Consider the following 20,519-nt stretch of genomic DNA (forward strand, 5'->3'; position numbering starts at 1 on the left):
TATATTTTATCCTTGTGGAGATCCTGTCCTCTCTAGGTCATACTAACTCCCCCTTCTTTCATATGATTCCCTGCACTCTGCTGAAGGTTTGGTTATGAGTCTCCACATCTGCTTTGATACACTGCTTGGTAGAGTCTTTCAGATGACCAAGGCAATTTCTAAAAGACAACATTTAATTGCATGTATGGTTTCAGAGGGTTAGAGTCCATGATAGTAGAGTAATGGCATGACAGAAGGAACAACTGAATGTGTACCTCTTGATCTGCAAATAGAAAACAGAAACAGGTCCACTAGAAATGTGCAAGCTTTTTGAAATCTCAAACCTAGACTCCAGCGACACACTTCCTAAATTCTTCCCAAAGAGTTCATCAACTGAGGACCAAAATCTCAAATATATAAGCTTATAGGGCCCATTCTTACTCAGAACACCAAACAAACATTGTGAGCACACTGTCCATGTAGGATGATGGAGAGCTTGCATGTGTTCCCTTAGCGCTTGCCCATATACTCACTGTGTTAAGGTTGGGAGATTCAGAAGTAATCAAGAATGGGAAGTGTAACCAGTGCTACTTTCCTGTTATAGCCTCTTCATCTATTTCTAGGGACACATCACTGTCTTATAAATTCTGAATCAACAAGGTCATTTCCGGAAATGGAAACTTTTCATCTTTTTCATGCTTTTCTTCCCATCAAGACCCCAGTCGAGGAGCCATTGAAGCAGGACAGTCTCCCCAAGCATGGTTGGCTACCATAAAAAGCTAAAATGTTACGCTCAGGATGCGAGGCTAAGCACTGCACTCAGGGTCAGCCGCGTTGGACCCAGAGAAGAGCATTTCTGGTTGCATGCGGGTTGATGCCCCAGGTCCCGCCTCTGAGAAAAAGGTATCAGACGGGTCTGATGCTCTTTGGGTGGATGACACCTAAATGAACATCAGTACAAAGTCCCAATTTATTTCTAATATCAGAGATCAGACCTCTACTCTTGCCTGATGCGTCCAAAACAAAAAGGGGGAACTGTAGAGAGCTGCGTAATGCCGCGCCTGAAAGATGGAGCTGGTTTCCGCCTTCCACCTTCCCGATGGTGAGTGCTCTCTGTCACAAACAACTCCACATTTGGCTAAGGCTGAGGATCTGGCTTGCTTCCATGTATGTGGACCTATCTGCATTGCCCACGTGGCATGCTGAGGTTGGCTACCCAGAGGCTATTTAAAGTGGGCTGGCTTTACACAGGGTCAGATGATTGTTCAAGGTTCCTGAATAAATTGCATTGAAAAAAAAAAAAAAAGATGGAAAACATTTGTTATCACCATAAATCTGATGCATTACTCTAAAACATTTTATTTAGTATAAGCAAAAGAATAGGACTGATTTCTTTTTGAGGCAGGATCCCTTGAACTTTGGAACTTCCTGTGTCTATCACTTAATTTGGAGGATTACAAGGATGTGCTACCACATCTGGCTTTGGAGATGAAAGCAGATGGTTGTACCTGGGGCCTTGTTTATAATAGGCAAGCATCCTACAAACTGAGCTATGTCACCAGGACCAAGAGTGGATTTATTTATTTATTTACAATTAAATAATGTTCTCTTCTCTCTTCCTTTGAACCTAAGTGTAAAACCAGACCAGGGAAGGGTAGAGTTTGTAGTAAATAAATAAATAAATAAAAATAGAAGTCCAAGTACACTGGCATGAACTGTTGAGAGAGCAAGAGAGCACTGTCCTCACCTTTGAATATTTATAATTTTCTATGGCTGCACCTTAACAGTTCTCCGGTTTCTTACATGTCCAAGCTATTGCATGTACGTTCTCAGCTATTCTTCACTGGACATGGTGTCATTAAATGAAAACACAATCTGTGAGTAATTCCAGACTCACCCCAGAGATGATGTTTAGGGTTCCCTAGACATCGTTAAACTAGAAAAACATAGTTTGAGGTTAATCCAGGTTAATTTTGAATTATGTCTTAAACACTGGCTACATGATTTTGGTAAATTTAAAAAATGAACTCACTTATCATTATATTAAATAACTAAATCAGTGATTTATTTAAATGAGTGATGAAAGTTCATTATTTATGATGATGATTTTATTTTTTCTTTTTAACAGTATAGCAGGTTTTATAACATACAAAATGATGCTACAATGATATTCCTCTCTATGTGAACATAGATTATGTGAATTTTAAATAAAACAAAAGAAAAATACTAATAATGTCTTAATAGATGCATAGAATAGGAAATGCAAGAGATTTAAGTTTACATTTATTCCCCAGGGAAACATTACCTTGAATTATACTAGTTTTAAATTATGCAATGTTGTCAGAAGGTCATCCCTTGCAAATCAATGAGTTTGAGCCAAATGAGTGCTAAGATTTACAGAGAGCATCTTACTCAATCCATTACTGATCCTACTAGACTGAAATCCATGGACCCCCTACCTCAATATGAAGAAACTGAGTCCAAAATGTTAATCCATTTTCACAGTTCATTGATCACTCAGGTAGGAGAAGTTGGTCAAACATCAATATGCTTATCCCTCACCATACACACATACACTGACTGAATTAATATCTATTTAAGAGAGCATCATCTTTTCTTCCTCTAATGGCATCTTTCTAATATTGGCACTATTTAGGTAGGTCTTTTATTCAATTTTCCTCCTGTTTTTCTAATAGTGGCCAATTAGCTACCAACCTCCCTCTTTTCATTTCCACCCAACGGAGAAGAAATATACGTATATTTTGTATCTGAAAGTGCAGTCATAAGAAGAAAGCAGTAGTAGTATGCTATTAGCTGGCAGACACAGACACAGAGAATTGTTTTTTCTTTAGTCCTGATTCTGTCCATTTCTCAAGATGTGAATACTGTCCTGGCTTTGGCTTCCCCAGAGGCCTTGTTTTCAGAATACTTGAGGGAGCATTTCTGCAGGATGCAATACGGTACAGTGAATATTGCCTGGTATGGCTTGAATATTTGGGGGGTAGACGATTGTACTCTTCTAGTACCCCTTCCCTCTTCAAAACTTATATGGAATACACGACTTCGTTAAGCCACTTTGAACAGTTTTCTGACGTCTATAATGAAGAGAAACATACTCATCTTAAAATTTCAGCTAACTAGACCTGTGTATCACCAAATGCCAAACAAATCCAGTTGATTCCCAAAGGTTTTCAGGACCATCTCTAACTGGTGGTTCATTCAGATGCCAGGCTTGAAGGTACTGCCACCCAATGGCTATTTGTACAAACAACACTTTTGTGAGAGCTGTATTGTAAGTTCTTTTGCCCATGCTCCAAGAAGAGTATCAGCTGCAAAAAGAAAATGTGTGAAGGTTGGGTTACTGACCTAGGCCAGATACTCAGCTGTGCTACTTTGCCAAGATAATCTGATTTCCCTGTATTAAAGAACAGGTGTAAGCTATTTTAATTAGGCAATAAAAATCACAACTTGGCCTTGAAACTATAAGGACAAAATCATACACCACCATGAATCTTTGGCACCACAGTTAATTTAATTGTCTATTTTTGAATGATAAAATGAGTGCATATAGATAATAGGCAAAAGCAAAAACAAAGCCACAGTTCTTTCCATATTGTTGATTTCTTGTGTTATATGATTTTGTTGTACATTTAATAAACTCATCTTCCATTCATGAAATTGGGGTGGAGATAGTGCTGTTACACTTCATAACACCCAACAAAACATAAGTTTATTAGAGATTCCAGAAGCTTCTACTATATACAGGGGGAGCATAGCACAGAGTACTCTGGCCAATAGGTAGCCTTCAAAAAACACTAATAGTAAAGTTCATTTCAAAACTTTTTTTTTCTATGTTAGGTAAATTGTTTTGTACACAGGCACAGAGCTTCTTTTCTGTTTTAGCAGTTTGGTGCATAGTTTGAGGAGAATTAAACAATTACCCAAGCAGGTGGTTATGAAGGATAATTGCTTTTGAAAGAAAAAATCGGGCTGGGGAGATGGTTCAGCAGGTGAGTGCTTTTACTGTGAAAACAGAGGTCCAGAATTTAAATCACTAGTACCAATGTAAAAGAAAGATTTGGGCATGCAGGTCTGTAATCCAAATGTTGGAAGACACAGACACTGGGTTCTTGCTGGTCAGGCCTTCATTGTAGTTGAAATGGTGATCTTCAGGCTTAGTGAAAGTTTCCTCGAGAGAACACAGTGGAGACTGACAGAAAAAGACCCCTGCCTTCTTTCTCTGGCATCCGCATAGGCATGTGTATCCCTACCATACACATACACATATACACATACACATACACATGAAACAAATAGCTAGGAGTATTAAGATTGTCCATGAATATCATTTTGTTTCTTTTCTGTTAAAATGAATGCTTGGCTTATCAAGTCTCATCAGTACTGACTGGATTCTCTTCCTCTGTGTCCTGGCAAAACCTCTTTACCACAGGCAAGTCATCAAAGAACAGGCAACCAAATTAATGACAGAGTCAACCATTGCTCCCCTTACTGAGGAACCCACATGGAGACTGAGCTGCCTGTAGGCTACATCTGAGTAGGGTGTCTAGATCCTTTCCATGCATGGTCCTTGGTTGGTGCATCAGTCTCTGCAGGACCCTCTGGGATCAGAGTTTTTAGTATTGTTGGTCTCATTGTGGGGCTCCTGTCCCCTCCATGTCCTTATATCTACCTCCTACCCTCTTCCATAAGACTCCCTGAGCTCTGCCCAAAGTTTGGCTGTGAGTCTCAGCATCTATTTTGATCCCCTGCTGGGTGGAGCCTTTCAAAGGACCCTCTATAGTAAGCTTCAATTCTGTTTCCTCTCTTATACTGTTTCTGGTATCTATCCTGCTTGTCATTATAAATGAAATTTAAGCATCCTCCCTAGGGTCCTCCTTAGTGTTTAGCTTCTTTAGGTCTGTAGATGATAATATGGCTATCCTATATTATAAGCTATGGGCAGATGGCAAAGGAGAAGAACTCCCTCTTTCAGTGGACTACAGGAAGGGGATATAGGGAAAGAGGGTGGGAGGATGGGACAGGGAGTTGTTGAGGGAGGGGCCTTCAATCAGTACGTATAATGAATAAATTGTGAAAAAATAAAAAATGTTAAAAAAAAATGAATGCTTGGTTGATCAAAGTCAGTTGTAAATCTTCTCCACTACTGGAACTTCTCTCTGTATATCCTCATAAACAATCCCCTTTATCGGGTCCTAGAAGAAATTCACGTTTGGCACTAGATAATTCATTGTACTGTGCTCCTCACCTCAGTTTCAGTTATCTTCAACTATCCTTGAGAACAGCATTACCCATAAATAGGGTTCCTGGGGGTTGGGAGTATTTATTTTCTTGCCTAACCTTATTTCTTTTCCAACTCAAAAATACTAGCATTTGTACTGAATAACTTGTGACTGGGGATATCCAGGGAATTATAGGATGGCTAGCAACATCCCTGACCCATAGTAGTAGCACCTCCCAGTGGTTGTGACAAGTAAAAGTATCTGCAGATATTACCAGGTTTCCCTTGTGGTGCAAAATCACTCCCTTCACCTGTGTAAACTGTGAGTCATAGCAGGAATGGAGTTGGCTTCCTGGGAGTAAGAATTGCTTTAATAAAGTGCAAAGTTTATGTTAGGAAAAAGTAGGCTAAAGTTAAATAACTAAAAAAGATACACACTGTGCAGTACCTTGAAAACCAGAGCCTACAAGAGGCAGCCATAGTAATGCTCAAACGCATATGTTTCCAATTGAAATTGGTGTTTTGAAATTTATCCCACAGAAGTGAAAGGACAAAATGTCACTAAGAGGCACTGAATGAAAAGGAACCTCTTCTTATAATATCCAGGTCTACCTGTTAATGGCTGAGACTGTAAAGACATCTTTGGAATAAAAATTAAAGAGTAAACTCTGGGTTACTTTACAAATAGAATCTGAAGTCTATATATGTCAACCTGGATATTAGAGGTGAAGGCAAGGAAAGAACCAAAGGTAAAAGCAGAGTTGCTAGTGAGAGGACTCTAATGGATCAGGGGACATTTACTTAAATTGACTCTGCAAGTAATAACTGTAGACATCTTAGGATTAGAACAAGAGTGAAAAAGATGTCACTCATGGATGGTTTTGGAATCCCAAAAGGCTGAAATCAGTGGATGAGTGCAGGAAAGATTCTTTCTCATTTATTTTACACACTACTCTGGAGAAGATGACCCTGGGTTTTGAGAGATCTGGCTTCTTCCATCTTACGATATTACTGTCTTGAATGAAGGACATCCAATGTAGATGTAGAAGGGTTAAATTCTAAGGAATATTTTAGAGGCCCTCAAATATGAATACTTTTTTTTCACACTCCATTGTGTATTCAACTGGACAAAAAAAAATCTAGTTTTACTGGTGCGTTCAATGAAACACACAAGAAATGATCCAGTCTTTGTTCCGGGATATACACCACCACCAACAACAACACTTCTGTCACTCTCAGATACACAGAAATAAGAAATCTATAGAAATGGGTAGATTTATTGAGGGGAGGAATACAGAGGGTAAATTAGAGCAGAAAGAGTTAAAGAAACACAAGGCATGGAAGATATTCCGGAGAGGAGTCACAGATATGGGCAAAGAGTCTGAAAGAGAACCAGGCCTGTGTGGAGGTTAAAAATGGCAAGATAAGGAGATAGTCCTATAAAGAAGGAAAATGTTGCCATTTGATAAGATCTTTGCATTTGGACACAAATAATTGTATGGAAAGGATGATAAGACTTGTTTGCCTATACCTCATAATAAAGGTCATTAGCATATGTTTATGAGGACGTAGAAACCTTGAATCTATCTGCCTGCCTTCAGTGCCTTCTCTTCCTGGAAATTATACCTATCTACCTGTCATCATGCCCCCACTCTTAAAACGTACCATAAATGCAAGTCACTAGATTCCCACCATATTCTGTCTTCAGAAATTTGCCTTTACAGCTTCTTCTAACCATTAAACTCCTAGAGGCCAGAAACTGGCAAACATTTTTTCATAAATAATCACTTAGTGTTTTAGGCTCTGCATGCCATTTTGGTTTTGTCACAGCTACTCAACTGTACCATTTTAATATAAATGCAGCCATGAGCACTATGTAACTAAGCAAGTATAGCTGTGTTTCAATAAATATTTGGAAGATATTCAGTGAGTCAGATCCGCCTCCTGGGCCATGATTTACTGCTCCCTGGAACTGTGAACGAAGTCCTCAAAAGTGTAATCAGAAAACTTCTGGAAAGAATCAATAAGTATCTTACTCATCCTGCCTCTTCTGATTTATCTTTCACAGCACCTACTGTAATACTTTTCAGAGAACACTAGGCTATGAATGTCTTTTTTTTTTTTAATTAATATTGCTTTTGGAATTGCTTTCTTCAAAATTATTACTATTATTATCAATATTATTTGTATGTGTATGTGTGTTTAAACATATACGTACTACAGTGCACATGGGGAGGTCAGAAAACAACTTTGGGGATTGATTCTCTCTTTTTATTGTGGGATTGAGGTATCAAAGTGAAGCCATGTAGCTTGTACAACAGACAGCTTTTCCTGCTAATCTTCCTTATTGTCATAATTAAATATTGTTAAAAGGAGATTTGCCATGATGGCTGAGGTGAGAGGATGATGAGTTCCTAAGAAGCCTGGTCTATATAAAAATAAAAGTAAAGCATAAATTTTAAAATACTAACCTAAAACCCTGACAATGCAGCCATTTCTGATGAGAACTGATAGACTAAGATCAGAAAGAAGGAGAGGAGGACCTCCCCTATTAGTGGACTTGAGGCAGGGGAGGGGTCAGACTGGGAGGGAAGGAGGAAGAGGCTTATGGGGGGATACAAAATGAAAAAAGTGTTATTAATAAAAGTTAAATAAAAAATTATAAAAAAAGAATCCAAGTCAGTGGATCATAGCAGCATAGAGCTTAATTACCATTGAAAAAATACCTTGCAAGTCTATAGTAAAATAGTTCATGAAGGGAACATGTAACCCCAAGATTCATAAAAAAAAAAAAAAAAAAGAAAAAGTTGACAAGAAAAGATGTAAGCTAAAAACTTCTAAGGATTAGCAGCCAAAGGGAGAGACTCTGACATTAGAAATGGTTAAAAGTAACAAAAAGGAATTTCAGTCTCAGAGAACAACACCAAGGGACATCACATTGTATGTAATAGATATCTCCCAACACCCTCTAACTCTATGTGAATAATGCATTTGATGTCAGCACTTTAATGCTAGAAAGAGCATTCTGAGAGACCAACCAAAGTGATTAAGATAGTGAAAGAATTCATTTATGAGCAGCTATAAAAGAAGCAAAATACGTGCTTAGCTTACTGATGATTAGAAGACGATAGGAAATGAGTTTAAAAATTACTGAATGTAAACACCAGGAATAGAAGGAATGATGGGCAGCTCTACTGGGCTTCTCTCTCTGTGTGCGTATATCTCAGGCACTGACAAATTATTCTCATTATGAGATCTAAAACATTTACAGGCAATCTGAATAATAGATAACAGGGAATATTGTGATTAGTAATGTTCTGTTACCATAGAATATACTTAATTCAGTGGAAGACTAATTACTCTTTACTAAAAAAGAACATTCTTGTATTCTTGGTATGCTAAGAGAATTTAATACTTATTATATTTCACACTTAGAAGCATCAAATATATGAAGTTGTAGATAACAGGTGATAGCTTATAATTATTTGATTTAATGCAAACTATGAAAATGTTTAGATTATTTATTGTCATCCACTTATTCATTTATCCATCTATCCACTCACCCCATATAATTTTTCTTTCTTAATTGTTTTTTTTATTGTAATATAATTATATTTATTCCTTCCCTTTCCTTCCTCCATAACCTTCCCATAAATCCCTCCCAACTTTTCCTCAAATTCATGAATATTTCTTTCACCAATTATTGTATACATATAGTGTAGGAATAGTTTATTCTTACCCATGACTTGTCAGGTTCTGTGTTGGTAAAATAAAGCATAATTTTGCCCAAGGTCATTCCTCCAAAAACAATCAACTTACCCAGACACACATACAAAACAAGCTTACAGTCTATTGATAAGGCTAAGGGAAAAGGTGACTAAGAAAAAAATAAAATCAGTAGATTGCAATGAGAGAAAGTGTCCTCTAATCCAGATAGGAGAATTGAGGAAGGTTTAAGGAAGCTTCCTAGGACAGTTGGCTTTTCTGACGTGTTTTGAGAGATTCTGAAAAGGTCTTAATCAGACAAACTATGAATAGTATTCCCAGGTAAAAATAGTGTACATTCCAAGGGAAAAAAGATGGCAAAGCACTAAGCCAATTTGCAACAATATATATGGGACTGGCAAGTAGTTCCAATTGTCTCAGAGAAATAGTGTAAAGCATATAGCAGTCTTAAAAAGAGTAAGGACACCTGCGCTACTACGACACCTGCACTACCAGGATATGACAAGGGAGCCACACTTATGAAATCTCAACAATACAGCTGGCTTAAAGAATGTGTACATTAATGCCAACACCAGTTGACATACCAACATGGATGAGGAAAATTTCACAAGGCCTGACTATTAGAAGAGGAGCTACCTGGAATCAATGACCTACTGTGACTGTTCATATTTGACAGCTTAAGAATGGAGTCAGTAAGGTGAAGCAAATCAGAGACTTTAGTGACATTCTGTAGCAATGTACTTCTTCCTTGCTTTAGACCAGTGGTTCTCAAACTTCCTAATGTATGTGACTCCTTCATACAATTCCTCATGTTGGGGTCACCTCCAACCATAAAATTATGCATTGCTATCTCATAATTGCAATATACTACTGTTATGAATCATAATGTAAATATCTGATATGTAAGATATGTGATATACGACCCTCAGTTGGACCATGACTCACAGGTTGAGAACTGCTATAGAATTTATTATTCTCCTCTGTGCGCCTGCTAGCTTTCTAACTCAAGAGACTATGTTTGTATCATTCTCTACTGTAATTCATCCAAAAACTGATGTAACAATTAAGTGCAGAGACAATCAAATATTTGGGAAGAAGGATGTTCACAGCAGCAAAATTTGTAGTCAGAGAAGTGAAATTGAAAATAATCTAAATGTCTTACAATGTGAGCACACGTTGGAAATGATGAATTAAAAGAATGTTAAAGAGCATGACACTAGGAACCATATCATATGTGATCAGAAAAGAAACACACTAGTCAACACTGTGTTTCAATTTGAATCTTGGCTTTCAAGTTTTAGTTTGATGCCTTTAGGTAATAATTTAACCCTTCTTTACTCCAGTTTTCTTCTCAGGAAATGGGATAATACAGCTGTTGTAGGGCTTAACAGTAAAAAACAAAAAACAAAACAAAAAAAACTTGAAAAAGTGGCTGGCAGGTACTTAGAAAAGTTAAAGAAGAAAAATATAGTAAAAAAAAAAATCATAAAAATTAGAACTCAATAGTACACACTCACCTGGAAGTTTGACAAGTGTCTTTGGCAGTCTATGATTTGCAGTGTTACAATACCCCTACTTCTTTTCTTCCTGTACAGTGAAAATGTGTATAGAGGTATTGATCCTTGCAGAGCAGTGATGGTCACAAGGTCCCTCTACTGCTGGCCATTGTTTCATCTGGCTCATATCTAAGTGGTACTAACATATGACTTTTGTACATTTTTATTTTAATGTTATAGCATTTTATTGGTATGTATTTATGAAGTATACTGTGATGTTTTGGGAACTTACTTTTTTTCTTAACACTGAATGGGATGTTGTGATTCATGTATATATTAAGTCACAGTCAACTCACAGTAATTAGCATATCCACCATCTTAAATTTTTACTATTTTTTTCCAGCAAGTTAAGTCAAAATCCTCTTTTCTAACCCTTTTGAAATATACTATGTTTTAATGTTATGTTCATCATTCTGTGTCATATAAAAATAAACCAATGGAAGACCATGCTCGGAAAGGACCTAGACCCACTGTTCAGATGTGGCCGATTGGCTGCTCAGTCTCCATGTGGATCTCTGAGTGAGGGGATCAGGGGCTGCCTTTGTAATGAGCTAGGTTGACTGCACTTTAATCTCTTGCCCCTGATAATGTAGCCTTACCAGACCACAGAGGAAGAGGATCCAAGCAGTCCTGATGAGACTTGACAAACTATGGTCAGATGGCAGAGGAGGAAAACTCCCCATTTCAGTGGACTAGGGGAAGGGGATGAGGGAAAGAGGGAAGAGCGGTGGGACTGGGGGAAGTTCAGGAAGGAGGCTTCAATTGGGATAAATAATGAATAAATTGTGAAGAAAAAAAATAAAAAAGGGAAAAAAGCCTAGATTTAATTTAAAAATTAAAGTTTACTCTTCCAATTATAGCATTATGTTCTTTTTCCCATCTCCTCGGTCTCTGGAAGCTTCTATGAGATAAATAAACTTTTTCTACTCTCAACTTCTATGAGAAAAACACTTTCAGATTCCACATGAGAACACTGTTTCACTTAAGTGTCCTCTAGTTCCAATCACACAATTTCAGTGTCCAGTCCTCTATTGGTAGACATTTGTCGCAGCACGAATTGCAGTAGTTTTCTCAAGAGTGAAAAATCCTTGACCATCACTTTTGTCATTTACATAACTGTTAAATGAAGTTTTCTGTAAAGCCTTCATAGCTTTTTTTTTCTCTCTCTCTCTCTCTCACCCCATCCTGTTCCTCAGGTCTCCTATGTGAAAGCGATTGACATCTGGATGGCTGTGTGCCTTCTGTTTGTGTTTGCTGCCTTACTGGAATATGCAGCAGTGAACTTTGTCTCCAGGCAACATAAGGAATTCCTTCGTCTCCGGAGACGACAGAAGAGGCAGAATAAGGTAGAATTCTATCTCAATACAAAACTGCATAGAGCTTGAGGTGGTTAACCAAGCAATGTAACTCAAAAAACAGAACACATAATGAGTAAGAAGATGAAGTTAATTCTTGCCCTAATAAATTACTACACAAGCAAGTCCTTTGAAGTATTGGATAAAGTTAGCAGGTTTAGTAGAAACGATTACAAGGCACACAGTTAAAACTTGAATTCCAGATAAAATTCATATATATATATATATATATATATATATATATATAACAATACATGAAATATAAATACACTAAAATTATTTATTATTTATATAACATTCAAATTTTCTTGTTCTCTCTGATTTTTATCAGACAATTTGAATTGGGCATATAGATTTAAACTGACAAAGTTATTTTAAAATCCTGGTTGACATGTGATAATATTTTCTTTTGTGTTACTATGTCTACATAATTGATATAATATTTTTCATCAGTTGATCTGTATTTATGTCAGTGGTTCTCAACATTCCTAATTCTTCAATCCTTTAATACAGCTCCTCATGTTGTGGTGACTCCCAAACGTAAAATAGTTTTCATTGCTACCTCATAACTATAATTTTGCTACTGTTATTAATTATAATGCAAATATCTGATATGCTGGATATCCACTATGTGACCACTATGACCCAGTTTGAGAACCACTGCTTTATCTAAATAATGCCCTACAGTACACACTGTAGGTTAGTAAATTCCTTTAGGCTGACCTCGTTGTTTGGCTTGAATGTCAGCACAGAAACCTTACGTTTTGCCTCATTCACAGCTTTACATTTGAACTTTGTAGTTCAATATATCCAGTTTAGTAGGTCCCAAACATGGCCTGCACATTAGTATCACCTGGATACTCTTAATAAACTCACAAACCTTGGCTACATGCCCCCCCCAACCAATTAAATTCCTATTTCAGAATGGGGCTAGGTATTTCCACAGCTCTCAAGCAATTTGAGTATATGGACAGATGCGTTTGGAAAGCAAGCTTTGGTTTATATTCCAGCCCCATGGAGGATACCAGAAACACCATACCTAGTTTGCACTTTTGGCTGGAAAAGAACCATGGCTATTGATATAGAGACTCTTACCTTCTATAAAAACATCACTTTTTTAAAAGTCTCTTGCTAAAATGCTCAATTCCTATCCAGAAAGGCAAAGAGGCTGGTAATCAGAAGAAGGAGAAAAGAGAGCACAAGTCAGGAGCCTGACACAGAGGACCTCTAAAAAGCTCTGCCCTGCAGACCATGTACATGCTGAAACTTATGGACAACCTTTGGGCAGAGTGCAGGGAATCTTAGGAAAGAAGTGGGAAACAGTAAGATCTGAAGAGGACAGGATCACCACAAGGAGAGCAACAGAACCAAAAAATCTGAGCACAGGGGTCTTTCCTGAGACTGCTATTCCAACCAAGGACTATGCATGGAGATAACCTAAGACCCCTGCACAGATGTAGCCCATGGCAGTTCAGTATACAAGTGGGTTCCATTGTAATAGGAACAGGGACTGTCTCTGACTTGAACTGATTGGCTTGCTCTTTAATTACCTCCCCCTGAGGGGGAAGCAGCATTACCAGGCCACAGAAGAAGACAATGCAGCCACTCCTGATGAGACCTAATTGAGTAGGATCAGAAGGAAGGAAAAGAAGTCCTCCCCTATCAGTGCACTTGGGGAGGGGCATGCATGCAGAGAGTGGAGGAAGGGAGGGATTGGGACGGGAGGAGGGAGAGAACCATGGGGGGGATTCAAAGTGAATTAACTGTAATTAATAAAGAAAAAAAAAGAAAAAAAAGTCAAACCTTAGAATAGACTAGATGAGCTATTTTTCAAAATCTACCCTCCAAGACCTCATAAGTTAAACCTGCTGGAGAAGGTCAATAAAAAATTGACTCGTGTGCTGTTATGCTAGAGGGTTTTTGTAAAGTGTATCAATCTTATTTTTTATAAATACCTAGATATAAAACTGAGATATTATTAGATACCCTTTACTTTGAGAAGTATGTATGTGTCTGATCTCCCTGAGTCCTGGCTGCATCCACCAAAAGTTTTTCAAAACACATACTGCTGGCTCACCTGTCTCTTACACTTAGCCTCATTTCACGATTTTATCTGTTCATCCTGGGAACACACACGTACATGGACATGCACACACGCACAACCATGCACACCTTTTCTCATATGGTGCCCTTTTACAATGAGCTCATATACATTTTCTTCCTGTGAAAGCTATATATTTCTTCAGAGAAGTCTAATTTATTGGCACAAGTTCATAGTTCTTTTCAGGAACTATTGAGCTGTGGTGATGTTTCAGCCATTCTGGTAGATGAAGGTGTTGAGAAATAAAAAATAGATGACTTGATAATTTAACATTCAAGGGAAACGATAGGGTAAAACGAACTCTTACTCCTTGACATCATCAGACCATTCACCTGTCATTTTATTTCATTAATTTGTTGATTACCTATTACACTAAGCCAGGAAATGTGTGTTTGCAATGGAGAATGAGCCAAAGAAGTGGCAAATGAAATTGTAGAAATAGGTAGATACTTTTCAGGGCAGTAAATAAGGTTATATTTTATTTATTTTTTTTTCTTTTCCATAATTTTATTTTTCTCATTAGTTACATTTTGTAATTCTGTATCCCAGCTGTATCCCTCATTCCCTCCCCATTCCCACCCTCCCTCCCTCATCTCCTCCCTGCCCCTTTCCAAGTCCACTAGTAGGGGAGGACCTCCTCCCCTTTCATATGACTCCCTTTTGTCAGGTATTTTCAAGACTGGCTGCAAAGTCCTCCTCTGTGGCCTAACAGTACTGCTCCTCCCTTGGGAGGTGGGGAGGTCAAAGAGCCAGTCATTGAGTTCCTGTTAGAAATAGTCCTTGTTCCCCTTACTATGGGAAACCAATTGATTACTGAGCTATCACGGGTAACATCTGAGCAGAGGTTCTAGGTTTCATCCTCTCATGGACTTTGGTTGAGTGTCCATCTCAGAAAAGACCCTGTGCCCAGATACGTTTGGTCCTTGTGGAGCTCCTATCCTTTCCACATCAAACTCCCCTTCTTTCATATGATTCCCTGCACTCTGCCGAAGGTTTGGTTGTGAGTCTTAGTATCTATTTTGGAGCACTGCTAGGTAGAGTCTTTCAGATGCTTTTGCTGAAGACTCTTGTCATACGTTCAATGCATATCCCATTTGTCTTTCTAAATACGCCGTGTCCACTTTCTGGATTATCTTCTTTAGGTGTATAGATTTCATTATGTTTATCCTATCTTTTAGGTCTATATAAGCGAGTATATTCCATGTTTGTCTTTCTCCTTCTGGGATACTTCACTCAGAATGATCGTTTCTAGATCCCACCATTTGCCTGCAAATTTCATGATTTCCTCCTTTTTGATTGCTGAGTAGTATTCCATTGTGTAAAAATACCAGTTTCTGTATCCATTCCTCCGTTGATGGACATCTGGGTTGTATTTTATACTGGTAGACTGGAATTCAAGGGGTTGTCTTAAATTTGAAAACAAACTGGTGAGTTATGCGATGAAGATGAAGATTGGGAGCAGCAGATCAATTAGGAAAAACTGTATACAAAAGATGATAGTGACTTAAACTATGGTGTTGGTCCTGAGAATGATGGGAAGTGGTCATATTTAATACTAGAGCATCCATTTATTCACAAATATTTATTTACTATCTATCTACTATGTGCCAAACACTAGATATTTAGACTTCATTGTAAAACACGACAGAAAAAAATGTAATTCTTTAATGAAGCTCTTGTTGTAGTGGTTATGACTTGGATGTAAAACCAATGGGTCATAATGTCTTTATGTGAGCAAAAGAAAGGAATAGAATATGACACAAATTTTTGGCTTAAGCAACTGGGTAATTATTATATTAGGATGAAATTTACTGTAATAGAAGCAAATGTTGAGATGAGTTCCAGAGTTCCATTTGATGTGATCAGGTTTAGATACCTACGAAACATCCCAGTAGCTTTGGCAACCAATTAGATAGATACATGTGTTCATGAGAAGGGTAAAATCAGTGACCAGGAAACAGATAATCTTTGAACTCTTCAAAGGTGGGTGAAATCACCCAACAAGGGAATGAAAAAGATTCTCTGATAAGGAAGTACTTCATCAGTTAGAAAGTGTGTTTGGTCTAGGTTGAACAGAAAAATAAATAAAGGAAATAGTGGCAGATTTTAGCTAGCATTTGCAATTGCCTTCAGGTGGGGAAGATAGAATTGCAGAAAATGTGTTCATGAAAGAATTTTTCCCTAAAATAAAAGATAAAAGAGTACACTTGACAAAGGGAGTACTCAAATGAAAAGGAAGACATTAATGCCACATTAAACATAAAACCTGAATTCAAGAATAAATATCTTAAGTAGGTTTAAAAATAGAAGATGCAAAGACTTCCCATGTTCGTGGATTGGAAGTATTAATATTGCTAAAATGACTATATTAAAAAAGCAAAAGGCAGTCTACAAATCCAATGCAATCATCATCAAAACTCCATACAAACGTGTAAAATCCACTATTCATCTCAGTTTCAGCATGGCTATTCTAACTGTATAGGAGTTCACTGTAAAGTGTATTGGGTCTGATGAATTTGGTGTGTGATGTTTTATTTGCAAGTTTTTAATATAAAGCTTGTAAAGATGAAAGAAATATTGTAAAAGAACCATAGAATCCAGAACAAAAGGGTTGGCTTTATATAGAAATATATATTTCATTTTGCTCCTGAGTTCATTCATCACCAACTCACTGAAGAAGATACTAAAGCACGGAGAAGTAATTTTTTTTCACTTTCATGCCTCAGGAAATGACACAGTGGGATCTCAGTTAAAATATTGCCTCCTGAATCCCCATGTCTTACCATTATGCACAGGAAACAGAACAAGAACTATGATAGCTAATCAGTTGTTAGGTTCATTGGAGCTGAGGGGCAAGTTCCTCATTCTGCCCATGGATTCTGAGGTTCATTACCGGCTCAAAGTGTGGTGGAAAGAAGAAATGTAGACACTTTGAAAAAGAAGGTAACAGTGTTCTGTGGCAGTTTTGGGGAGTGGTAAGGCCAGTTATTTGAAGGAATGAGATATGACTAGAATGCTGAGGTAGAAACAGTATGTGCCCGAGCAACATCTGTGGCGATGAATTTGAAGAATAATCAGGAAGCTACCAGGCTCGATTTTAATTTGTCCTGCCCATATACTCATCGTTGTGGGACTATCTACTGGATAATGAACAAACCAGCAGAGACCACACCTTAAAAATGATATTCTCCCTATCCCATAAGCCATCAACTGTCACTGGTCCCACATATAGGGGTCAAGGGTTGTGCTCGTGATAGAAAGTTGACTGTCTTGATCCAATGTAGGTCTTCTCCTTGTACCCACAGCTGCTGTAAGTTCAATAGTGCAGCATTTCTAGCATAATCAAAAGATATTGTTTCAGCCTGTCATGTCTGGCCTCTGGCTCTCACAGTCTTTCTACTCTGTCTTCTACAATGGTTCTTGATCTTTGGGGAAAGGGTTTGAATCATGACAAGAGAGAGTTTCAATTACTCCTTTAGAAAATTCATTACTTATTTAGAAGTGGAAGCTTCATGTCTTCAGTGAAGATGTCTGTGCATCTCAAAATCGGTATTTAAATGACCAAACACATGGCTTAAGCGAGGAGGTATACTAAATAATATATATATGTATATTTTTAATAAAAGCATATTTTTTAATTACTCAGTGCTATTTTTTATTTTTTTCTCTTCCCATATCCTCCCTTTTCCATCCAACTTTACGTTCTTCTCCCCTACTCTTTCATAAAACAAAACAAACAAGAGACTAAAAATTTTAACACATGACAAAAGCTAAAAAAAATCAACAAAAAATAAAAAGCACTATCCTGGGCCTCTTTTATGACAATTTTTAGTTACACTGTCATAACTAACACTCTCCTGCCAGGATAGTTTGCATGGAGCTGGCTCATCAAATGAAGTGCACTCAGACACAAGAGGCTGGCAAAAGGCCACTCTCTCAGTGTCTGAAAGGAATAGGACACTGCTGCCCCTACTTGCCACTTACAATATGAGCATGCAAGATTTAAGAAGTCACTGTGAGGACACTTGGCAGTAGAAGTGGTAAACAAGAAAAATAAAGAATTCCATGAACAGAAAACAAACATAAAAGAGGCTGTCCTGCCTTTGAGACTCTGAATGCCTGCAATTGAACAGTTTTATCATTTTTGTGTGTTACAAATCTTTAGCTGTTTCATTTAACTGCAACATTCAATATTATAGACTGTAATATCTATTAGTGCCACTTTCAATTATCAAGAGTGCCTTTATCATAATAAACGATTATTCTACCAGTAATGAAGCTAATGCTTTATCCCATTTTACAGATGAGAAGTCCAAATCAAGTTAGTGTAAATAGTATCCCAAAGTCATAGTGCACACTCTCTGCCACAGTTCATAAAGGCACTTGCCACAAAAAGCTAACAAACATGAGCTCAATTCACAAAACCCACAGTGGAAGGAAAACCATATCCCCTTCCACTGCCCAAAGTCCTGACCATCCATTTGCACACTCTGGCACATGAACCTGTATTCACACACACACACACACACACACACACACACACACACACACACACTGATGAGGATGGTGACTATGATGATAAACAAATAATTACAAAATAGAAAAAAAAATACAAGGCATCTTTATTTGACTTCAACAAGGTCAGGAAGTTGGGCCCTAATCAGCATGTCTTAGACGATACTAATACAAAAAAGGGAGATTTCTGTACTCATGTTTTTGAGATTTTTCTCCTTATTTGTGTTCATCTTTCAGAATTAGCTACACCGCTAGTTTCTTGGGTACACATTTCCATATTCTACAGGACTGAAATAGTTTCTCTCTTTTAAACAGCTGATTTGTTCATTTTAATAACAACTGTTACTTTGGACTCATTTATTGTATATAGTTTATAAAGAAATATAATATTAAAATGATACTAAGGCATAGCCTTTTGGACATTTTACCTAAAAATAATTCTTTCAACATATCATCTTTTGATTAATACATTAGAGAGAAATAAGCATACAGTATAATAAGCCACATTGATTTTTTTTTAATAAGGCTTTAGCCTCACATGCTTCAGTGCTCCAGGCTGGTGAACATTTTAAGAAATCCCTGGCCCTTCACATGCATGAACCAAGAAGCTCTACACTGCCATTTCTTAACCACTGTTCCAAGGATCTTCAATCTTCCAATTCCACTGGGACACCAGGCATTACTAATAAAGGGCAGAACAGAAGGACTCAGCATCCACTGTCACCTACAAGTGGCTTATTAAATTGATGGGATTCACTCCAGAATGTATGACTCATTGTCTCAGAATCTCCACAGATAGATTAGACTCCTCCTTAAATTTAACTAACTAGTGTCAAGAAATTCCAGCCAAATACATCCGCAAATAACAATCAGCTTTCACAGGCTAGTGTGACTGTGTTGCTCAAATGAACATTCTCAGTTTCTATCTGATTCTTTAAAGAATTTTATCCTTAATTGGGTAAGAAGTCATCTTGTTACTTTCCAATCTCCCAAAAGAAGGTTGAATATGTACACCCTTAAAGAAATAGTTTAGAGCTAGAGAGATGGGTAGAAGTTCACAGCAATTCCTGCTCTCGTAGAGGACTGGGGTTCATTTTCCAGCACTCACATGGAGGCTGGAACTTGTAACTCCAGTTCCAGAGAACCCAATGCCCTTTTCTCCTGTGCACATCTAGTGCACATAAACTCACACAAGCTTACAATCATAAACATAATTTTTAATTTAAAAAAGAATTATAAAACAAGTTTATATGAACAGATGCTACAAGTAAGTTTCTTAAATTGTAAGTGTTCAGAAACATCATGCTCTGTATGTAAAGCAGTGGTTCTCAATCTGTGACCCATTTGGGGTCACATATCAGATATTCTGTACATGAGATATTTACATTATGATTCATAACAGTTTCAAAATTAGAATTATGAAATAGGAACAAAATAATCTTGTGGTTGGAGGTCACCTCAAATTGAGGAGCTGTATTAAAAAGTGGAAGCAAGGGAGATCTAAGATGAAGGCCCAAGAGCACACTGTGTCTGACCAGCAGAACAGCAGTGAATGCACAGTGACCCACAGACCAAACTGTGGGTCCAAAAACACCAGTAATTGTGTTTCCCAGGAGAGAGGAATCCCCATGGTGTGGGAAGTAATTGGATCCAATCATAGGTCAGCCAGCGAAACCCAGAAAGAGTCCCTGGGTCCCAACAGGCACTCTGTCACCGGAGGCACATGCCTGCATGCTCTGATCACTATCCCAGACTGAACTCTGGGCCACACAACACCACAGACTGGGTTTTCCAGTCAAGAGAAAACCCACTGTGAAGGAAGAAAACCATGCTGACAGATCTCAGGTCACCCAGACAACCCCAGGAAAACGTTCCGGGCTCCAGAAGGCTCTCAGTCACCAGCCCAGAACCACACAGCTATGCATGATACTCACCTTCCCAGACAGAACTGTGGACCCTGAAACACTAGAAACTTGATTTTTCTGCCAGGATTAAGTCCCAGGTGAGAGAAACATCAGGTCCAACCTCAAGAAACCCAGCTAATCCTC

General features: G+C 37.9%; 1 protein-coding gene across 4 annotated transcripts in view; it reads left to right on the plus strand.

The window, feature by feature from the left end:
* Positions 1-20,519, plus strand: part of Glra2 (glycine receptor alpha 2) — a 252,354-nt gene that overhangs the window by 190,145 nt on the left and 41,690 nt on the right. For all 4 annotated transcript variants that reach the window (XM_060374572.1, XM_060374570.1, XM_060374569.1 and 1 more), the window contains one exon: positions 11,697-11,846. In XM_060374572.1, the coding sequence (XP_060230555.1) occupies positions 11,697-11,846 (150 nt within the window). The remainder of the gene's footprint in view (positions 1-11,696; positions 11,847-20,519) is intronic.

Source organism: Meriones unguiculatus, chromosome X (genome assembly GCF_030254825.1).
Source record: "Meriones unguiculatus strain TT.TT164.6M chromosome X, Bangor_MerUng_6.1, whole genome shotgun sequence".
Lineage (NCBI taxonomy): Eukaryota > Metazoa > Chordata > Mammalia > Rodentia > Muridae > Meriones > Meriones unguiculatus.